The 9,427-nt window shown below is 51.3% G+C and overlaps 1 protein-coding gene across 1 annotated transcript; it reads left to right on the forward strand.

Moving 5' to 3' along the window:
* The first annotated feature begins 4,911 nt into the window (after nucleotides 1-4,911).
* On the forward strand, nucleotides 4,912-6,335 carry LOC101775431 (atherin-like). The gene has a single exon (XM_004952495.3). The coding sequence runs from the start codon at nucleotides 5,067-5,069 to the stop codon at nucleotides 5,853-5,855; it is 789 nt and encodes a 262-aa protein (XP_004952552.1). The 5' UTR covers nucleotides 4,912-5,066; the 3' UTR covers nucleotides 5,856-6,335.
* The last annotated feature ends 3,092 nt before the right edge of the window (nucleotides 6,336-9,427 follow it).

Genomic DNA, 9,427 nt, shown 5'->3' on the forward strand with positions numbered 1-9,427 from the left:
TTGTAGGTTGTTTTAGTTTTTCTAGTTTCGTTGATATTATTATGCATCTAAACATACACTATGTCTACGTGCACCTAGAAAAGTTAAAATAACTAATTTGAAACAGAGGGACTAGTAAATTTTATTCTTTGGTTAATCAAACATTTCATATCGAACGCGGTGCACTCAATATTATAAGGGCGATTAAGCTGAGCCTGCAGAACATTTGTTGAAACCTGATCCATTTGGGACGCGCGTGTCCCCGTTGGAAATCTGATCTGCATTTTCAGCTTAGCACTGCAAGTCTGCAACTATGGTAGCTCTGCCTGGTGGTCAGGACTCAGGAGAACAAAAGGAAGGGATTTGTACATTGCTGTTTATGAGCGAATCTGATATTCTCCGATGATGGAAATAGCTGCCGACAAAAAAAGGCTGTGTGCCGAAAGTGAGAAATTTAAAAGAGGTATATTCTTAAAATTGGACTCTACTTTTTAAATGCAGGACGCAGTCCAACCTAGTGTGGTCGCCAAGGCTATATTTGATCCTTAATATGATAATATCTCATATATTATACTGTTCAAGAACATAAATTTCACATTATATGACAGTACTCTCAAATTTGATACTGTTATTTAATTTGAACGTATAATCTCAAAAAATTTAGAGTAATTTTTAATCAAAGATTTAAAAGTTTGAATCTTAGGTTAGGTTCTATCGAGGCTTTTTGGGATACTCATGCATCAGTAAAAGGCTCCACGGGGTGATCCATCGGTCTAAGGATCGATGGGTAGACGTCGAGTCTTTCCGAACGAATAAATTCGCCCAAGAAAGGACAGGATAAGAGCATCTCTAGTAGATTTGGTAAAATTGGATACCTAAAAGAAGAAGTTTTAGGTAGAGAAGAGAGAAAAATTTAGATACTTCAACGTTGTCTTCTCCGGTAGCATATCTGTGAAAGAAATCCTTTTCAAGGGGTCAATCTACAAATTTACTCATCTCCTTCACCCCTTCTTCCCTCACCCGCGCGCCCGCTCTGCAGCTCCATCCATGCCAGCCCGCCGCCGCTCCCTCGTGCCGCCCTGCCCCGCAGCACCGCCGCCGCTCCTCTTCCCGCGGCCGCTCGTGCAGGCCCTGCCGTTTCTCTTCTTCTCCCTCTTCCCTATCTGCTCATCCCTCCCCGCCGCCCTCTCCCCCCTCCCCTGCCAGGGCTGGGCGCGCTCACCTCCCTTCCATGGCGGAATCCCTTATCTCGTCGCGAAGTCGTCTCCCTTCCATGGTGGCGCACGGGTCAAATTTGGCCGTCGGCTGGGACGAGCTCAGGCCAGTGCAGGCACAGGCGGAGGCCGAGCCAAGGACGGGCGGCGCTCCTCTGGCGGCGGCGGTGATCTTGGAGGTCGGGGATGGGTCGGAGGGTGGTGGCCGGCGTCCGGACAATGGACGGAGCGGCGCAGGTGGGGCGCGGCGAGGCGAACGGAAAAGTCCCTCGAGCGGCGGTTGGCTTCTCCCGCCAGCGAAACGCAATATAGCAATCCTGGGTTTGGATTGGTATATTAGCCTAAAAGTTTTAAGTATCAATTCATACATGTCATCTACTGGAGCAGATTTTTTGCAGTTTTTAAGGTAATCTGGCAGTTTTTAGGTCTAGCAATCCATTATACCAAATCTGCTGGAGATGCTCTAGGGAAGGAGGCTGGAGGAGCAATCTGATCTCAAAAGTTGGAGCAGTCCCATGTGAAATGAGTGGCTGCTCTTTATGTGTTTCAAGCTTGGTTCCAAATGAAGATGACCGAATTACCTTGATACAGCTGATGATGAACATAGCTGAACGGGTGATGCGTGTTAACAGCTGCAGCAAGGGAAAGGATCCCTGGTCATTTAGGTAGGTTATCAGAGGCACTCTGGACAGTGTGCTTGTGACCAAACCTTTTGCTGCTACAGCACAGAAGGTGTCAAGCTCAGTACTAAAGTAAAGTGAAGGTTGTATCTTGGTTGACCAAACCTATCACCTTAGGGGTTGGAAACTTCCCTCAAAAGGCTGACGGTGAAAACAAAAATTGATGTACCACCATCAAAGTTAGACAAAAGGGTGCAAAAAAAAAAAGGGTCCTTCGGTTTGTGCCGACGTGCAGAGCGGACGAACCTAGCTAGGCCTAAGGCATGGCAGCATTCCATTAATATAAACTTGGTCAGGTAAAGTGCCAACGTGCTGTTCTTTAAAATCCGGGAGGACAAAATATTCGAAAGCTTTTTGGGAGTATAATAAACAATGAAAAGCCAAAACTTATCCCCTTTCAAGATTGTGTAGGTAGGGTGAAGAGCGTGCCTCTAAAAGTATAATTCAAAAGTCAAAACTTTGAAATGAAGGGCGAGGCATGTGCTGCATTGCGCTTGAACTTTTGAGACATTCTTGTACCTTTCCCTAGTCCCCATAAATGTGAGAAATTATATGCACTATTTTTACATGTATCTAGTAATAGTTCGAAACAGTCCATTTCAAACTTTGATGCGATTATATTTAGATGTGATTATACTAATACAGTAATACCTTAAATTTCATTTTTTAAAGATCATTATAAATTATGTGAATGACACATCATCACAATTTCTCAGCTCGATTGAGTCTAAAACTCTACATCAACACACTCGAGAAATGGTGATATACTAACATTAATGCATCACACTAGCTTTTTGTTGCGAGTAGATTTCTTTTTACAACTAGTCAACTACGTTGTAGAGTACCCACTCCATTCCAGATTGTAGGTCATTTTACCTTTTTTATACATAAATTTTGATTTGCATTTAGATGCAGTGTATGTCTATATGTATAATAATATCTATAAAGTTAAAAAGAAAATGGTTCGCAGCAGGATGGGACTATGGAGTAACGCGACACTGCTGGCCGGCTGCTCTGTGCCCTTTGCACTCATTGGTTGCCTGGTACTTGAACAGTACTGCTACTGCACACGGCATTCGCCCCAAAAAGCCCTTGGACCCCTCCCCGTTTCGCCACGGAAAGCCAGGGCAATCTCGTCACCTGACCACGAAACGAAACCGAAATCCCATCGTTGCATGCCGCAGTGCCCAACACTTGAGATGCACAACAGCGACGTTGACACGACACGTTGCCCTGCGGAGCCCTGCCTCCAATCGCGCCGCCTCCACTGACAACCGGGCCCCACTCCGGCGTGCACGGGTCTCGGGCCCACGTTCCGGTGAACTCCTGTGAGGAGGAACTCGCCAAACCAACTCCGGGCCCCCGGGGCTCGGCCGCTCGGAGCAATCCGAGACGACGCCCCGCCTCGCCGGTCTCTCTGACACCCCGGGCCCGCGGGGAAGCCGCTTGCGGCGATAAGATCGCCCGTGCGCGACCGCGACCGCGACCGGCAGGTGCCCGTGCCCCGCGGTTTAACGAGCGGAACGGGGCGCGGCGCTGGCGTGGTACGTGCGCGCGGCCGGACGGGCCTCGGTTCCCCATCTTGGTCAGGGAGGTTTCTGTGTGTGCCGGCGGGCGGGTGCGAGGAGCGCGCACTGCTGATAGGCGGTTGCCCTGCGCCGCGCGGGGTCCTAGATTTTGGGAAGCTGCGCTGCCCTTTTTAAAATTGGCAAAACCGGCGGTTTCCCCAAATGGCCCCTCATCGAATCACCATTTTGCATTGGACAGTTTACGTCATAAAACCAGAGGACACCTGCTTCTGCTTGCTGCTGGTTTGTGCAATGGCATCGAATGTTGCATCGCTCCATCAACACAACAGACCAATCTTTTGAATCAGTCGTGGGTAGATCAATGCAATGCGCATCTTAAAAGCATTGGCGAGAGGATTGCATTGAAGGTATTGGCTTTGAATATTACTATATGTGATGTGATGTGTATACCATAATTGAGTTACTGCTTTACATTTTAAACCTACCACGACTCTAGCACTCAATCACTTGGTTGAGATGCATCGTCATTCATTGGTTTCTAGTTCCACCATTACTACATGTGACGTTGTAGTAAAGATCGAAGATACAACGGTTAATGCGAAAAAAGATCATATTTTCTAACGCGATTCATACACAATAAAGTTTTTTTATTGTTATCAACTAATGGAGGTGGGTGAGAGTTCATATGAACCACAAGTACCACTCAAACATTTGTTTGATGTGCCATCATTCATCGGCTTTTAGTTCCGCGGTAATATGTTGTAGTAAAAAGAAAAAATAGGACAGCCAGTCCACGCAAAAAAGATCACATTTTTTATCGCGATTCATGCTAAATAAAGTGACTTTTGTGTTGTCAACTAACAAAGGTGGTAGAGAGTTTTTATGAACCGCAACTCATACTTAATGGATGATATTGCAACAAAGATCAAACTCTAGTTGAGATAAACCACAAAATTTTCTTATTAGCACAATACCTTGAAAGAGAAATTTGAACCCACAACGTCCAAAAATGAGTGGTGGTCATCTTTAGGGCGTTACATGTCATAGACTCAGTTTTACTATAGCTAAGAGCAAAAAAATGTTAACATGAGTCACTAAAATGATACAAGTGATATTTTGCTTAATCATATTTACATAACAATCATCTTTCTAGCATAACCCAAACACTGTACATAATTTGAAGGAGAGACGTAAAGCTGCAAGATTAGAATGGACCTCAAACACTAAGTAATACGATTACAGGCTTACAACTGTAATTAAACCATAGTATAAGATAAATCATTTTAGTTCTACTGCTAACAACTCATGCTCCTAAAAGCACCGTTAAGGGGAGGATGAACCATTGAACCTACACTACGACAAATGCGTTGCACGTAATGCAAAACGCGAAAAATTGGAGGACCATCTCAAGAAAGCGCCAGAAAAGTTGAGCGGAAAAGCAAAAGGAACCGAAGAGCAGCAAGGGAGGGAGAGGGACTGTGCCTGTGCACCTCGCCTCTATAAGCGCTCCTCCCAAAGCCCACCACCCCCACCACCTTCTCCGCCCCCTCCGCTTCTCCCCCCATCTTCCTCAACCCCCAAACCCTAACAGCCTACCACCGCCCGCGACGAGGAGACCAAGAGGGGGCTTAAACCCTACCGCGCTCGAGGCCCCAGCGGCGGCCATGAAGACGCTGTGCCCCAAGCCCGGCAAGGGCGGCAAGATCCACCCGTCGCCCGCCGAGGACCCCATCGCGGCGGCGTTCCGCCTCCTCCCCGCCGCCATCCTCGTCCTCGTCGCCGGGCTGACCCCCGAGGACCAGCGCGTGCTGGCCCACCTCGTGACGCGCTCGTTCCTGGTGGGCTGGGACGCCGCCACCGCGCCGCCGCCAGAGCAGGCGCGCGGCGGGCGGCGCCGGCGCGGCCACCCGCCGACCGTCGGCTGCTTGTGCTTCGAGTGCTACGGCAGCTTCTGGACGCGGTGGGGCTGCTCCCCGCAGCACGACCGCATCCACGCCGCCCTGGAGGCCTTCGAGGAGCACCTCAACGCCGCCGAGTCGGCCGCCGCCTCCTCCTCCGCCGCCACCCCTCCCTCCTCCAAGCGCCGCGACAGGGGCAAGCGCAGCAGAGCCGCCGCCGCCACCCCTCCCCCGCCAACCCCTCCGCCGCCGCCGCCGATTCAGAGCCGCCCCGAGTCCCCGGAGCCCCCGGCCGAGGCGGAGGTCGTCCCGGAGCCTTCCTCCCCGCCCCCTCCTTCGTGCCCTCCTCCCCCGGCTCCCGCGGCGTGCCCCTCCGAGAACAAGGAGAATGTCCCGGAGGCGGCCCCCGCGGAGGCCAAGTCGGAGGAATGCGGCGGCGAGGTGGCGGCGGAGGCCGAGGAGGAGAGGAAGCGCGGGTGGGCGGACGTGATGGGCGGCGTGCTGAACCCGCGCCGCTGGGGGATTTGGAGCCCCGCCGTGGAGAGCGCCACCTAGAGGCAGCCGCCGCCGTCGCCGCCCGAGGGCATTCCTGTGAATGCCGGGCCTCTCTAGGGTTCTTTTGGGGAAGTCAGTTGGGATGGGCTGCTGAAGTCGCAGCTGAGATAAAAGAAGCGCTGGTAAATTCCTCTTCTCCCTTGGGGAAATTGGGAATCTACAGGCGCTGCTAGCTAGTATTGTAGTATGGGTAATTTGGCAACCAGTGATGGTGCAACGGCAACTGAACAAGATGAACATCACTTGGTGCTTGATGATGGTGTGAATTCTGGTCCCTTTTGAATTGTTTGGTCTGGCATGGTAAACTGCTTGCTGGCTGCTGTGTTCATAGCTTCCTTCCTTCCTTCCTTGCCTTCCTGATCCTGCTCGGGGTGGGTCGCAGCAGGAGAAGCCTCTTCCTTTTGTGTAATTTAGGCTGGTGGTTTTCTGACGATCGATCATGTAGAGTATTCCCTAGTCAATGCAGTGTTCCTTCGATGATCGGCTGGCCTGTGTCATTGGTCTCTTCAGTTCTTGCCTAGATTGTTTTGCTTGCTTGGTTGGTTGTTGTGAATGATCTCGTCCTGGAATTGACAGGGGAGAATGGACCTCCTGCTTGTCCCAATTGCAGGCATCGCCTCAGGTTAACAACTGTAGTTCTTGCCCAAGTTCTTCAGGTACACGATGGCCACTGTGGCTCTTGCTCAGCAGGATCGGTTCCTACTGGTTTCTGATGCGCTGTTGATTCGTACTTGACTTATCGCCTCACCGCCTCAGATCCAAGTTGCGAGCTTTTTCTCTCTGTAACCGTGTGCATTTCTGGGAGGGTAGAACAGAACATTGTGGGGTCAGGGGTGAATGCTTCATCTTTACAGCATTGTATTCTCCCATCCCATACGTGGTCAGTGGCCAGTTGGATTGGATGGGAGAGACGGAGTGGTGGTGGTGGGGACTGGAAGAGCAGGGGAGCATGGCGATGTTCGCTTATCAGGCGAAGAGAGGGGGCAGGAGCTTTCTCTCTCAAAAAAAAAGGAAGAGGGGGCAGGAGCTATCGCTATCAGGTACCACCGGCCATTGTTTGGCGGCTACACTGTTGTGGGGATAACTGGATAAAGTGAGGATTGCTTGCCTCGCTTCTCTCATCTTTTGGGCCATTGTTTAGGGGATCCTAGGGGGTTCATTGCTCCGTCCCCGAGTACACCGTGGACCATTCCATAAAATCGTAACAGTAGCGCTAGTCCTGCTTGTCTCGTTCACCAGCTAGGACTCATTCACACATTTCCTTGGAGTACTGCCATAGTTCTTCCGCGGTAACAAAGTACCAGTAACAGTTACTCGAATTAAAAGACTACGTAGTACGTACCGGTAACATGATCATGCATCATTTCCATTGCTTGGCAAATTGTAGCGTGCACACAGTTCTTCTCTGAATAAAACTCGTTGCATATATGGTAAGATTTTGGTAAGAAAATAAGTCATGTGTAATTGGGCTTTAAGAATCAGAAAGTTTGACGACCCAAAAGGCATGTTTAACAATACAACACGCTCCAATACGCTTGCCTAAACTGTGGGAAATAATTAGAGTGAGCAAACTGGCTCAAAATTAAATAGTTTGTTCCCTTTTTTTTGAATAATTAAATAGTTTGCTCCTACTGCGTAGCAACATCTGCATTCAATAATCAATAGAGGGTTAGGTTCAAGCCAAGTGGAATTTGGAAATGCCATGGCGTAGGCAGTGGACTGCCTCCCTCCCCTCTTCTTTCCTTTTTTTTTCTCCAATAGGCACGAGTTGAGAGCTACGTCTACGTGTCACTTGATTAAGAAGAATACCCGGTTCTTTCCTCCCGTCTCGCTTGTTTAGCTAAACAAATCAACTGTCTGTCCATTATGTTGCTCATCCATTCTATGAGACAACAACGGATCACCTTTCAACTCTTTGTCTACAAACTTTCAGCTAAAATCTATCTTGAAGTTTCAATCTTTAAAAAACGTTGCCGAATTAGTGCTGTTCAATCAAAAAGAAAAAAAAGGGTATGTGGCAATTATTAACAGCATTTCGTTGCATCGAGAAGAAACTTGAGAACAAGGAAGTTTCACTCTAGAGACAACAAGGAACGATTTTATAAGGAAAAAAAAACGAAGTGCACGATCTCCAAATCAGGTTGTGTGTTTAATTATGAAATCTTGGATCTCAAGGTAGAATCGCTTTATCTGGAGAATAGATTCAGGCTCCGTTTGAAGCCCAATTTTGACAGGGATCTGTGTTTCGAAAGGCAAATCTGATGGCAAGAATCATTGAAAGCAGATTTTGTGGACATGGGTCGGACGGAGACTCTCATGGAAGAGACCAGATCGGGTGCCCCACAGCTGTGCTCAGCCTCAGCGGCGCAGATACCCGCACGTACCACACAAACACAGCAGCAGCAGGAAAAGGGGAGAGGCAGAGGAGCGATGAAAGCCTGTGCGTCTGCTGGCGTGAGGCACCCACGAGCACGGCTCGGCGCCTCGTCACGTCGCGGCTCGTCCGGATTCCACACGCATCGCCGGGCTGGGGCGACCGACGTGTTGGACCGGACCCCGGCGGGCGCTCTCCGGTCGCGATCGCAGCAATCAATGGACGATGGACCGACGCCGCGCAACCCGGCCAGCCGAGCCATAGACTCCGGCGACCTCTCCTATCCTCCTGTCAACGCGACACGGCGACGCGGGTTCACGTCGCTTCGCTCGTGAGGGAAGCAGGCGTCGTGGTCAGCTACCCATGCATACGTCTCCATCGGCATCGAGTAGCCCGCCTCCCCTCCGTTCCGGCGCGCCGATGGATGGATTCCCTTCGCGCCAAGGTGTTGGCGAGGCGATCGAGAATGGCGCTGCAACTTTTGGGCTGCGCGCGCGAAGAAGCTGGGCTGGGGCGGCCGACGTGTGGGATCCCACGCTGACCGTTTGACGGAGAGAATCTGCGTACGGCGTCCGACTGTCCGAAGCGCGCAGTGCAGTACTGCAGTGCAGGCCTAAACACTGCAAAGCCTGGCCGCCCTGCCGGGCGCCGGCGGTTTTCCAGCAGCGCGCCGCCGACGTGACGCAGCCACGACGCCGTGGCGTGCCGGAGCACTGCACCGGAGAGCGCTTATCGGGCTGTGCTGTGCAGGCAGGACAGGAGCAGAGCCTCGCGGCAGGTCCACGTCGTACTGCAGCCGCTTACCCTCGCTGTCGCCGGTACGCGCGCGGGCTAGAAGAGAGGCGGTGGCGGGCGGTACGTGCTGGGCCTACAGCGTGTCGAGGCTGTCGCGATTTGGTTCGTGGAAGCGCGTCGCCGACCCGTCGCTGTACGCATTCACTCCTATATCTCATGTGGTGTGTGGAGCGCGGCAGCCGGCAGGGGGAGAGATGAAAGCTCCACCCGTCCTCCGCTCTATAAATGGATGGGGAGGTGGGGAGACCGATACCGGGGAGGCAGGTTGGTTTGTTCAGGAATCACAAGGAGATACAGCCATACAGGTGATCGCGACTGGGCACGGGCGGTGAGGACAGGACGGGTTTGCATGGATTCGGCTCTGTCCAGTGTCCCCTGCCCGGCTGCCCCCCCCCCCCCCCCC

This window comes from Setaria italica, chromosome I (assembly GCF_000263155.2).
Source record: "Setaria italica strain Yugu1 chromosome I, Setaria_italica_v2.0, whole genome shotgun sequence".
NCBI classification, from domain to species: domain Eukaryota; kingdom Viridiplantae; phylum Streptophyta; class Magnoliopsida; order Poales; family Poaceae; genus Setaria; species Setaria italica.

What these genes read in the sequence shown, in the direction of transcription:
- LOC101775431 (XM_004952495.3), top strand. Translation starts at nt 5,067, where the DNA reads ATGAAGACGCTGTGCCCCAAGCCCGGCAAGGGCGGCAAGATCCACCCG.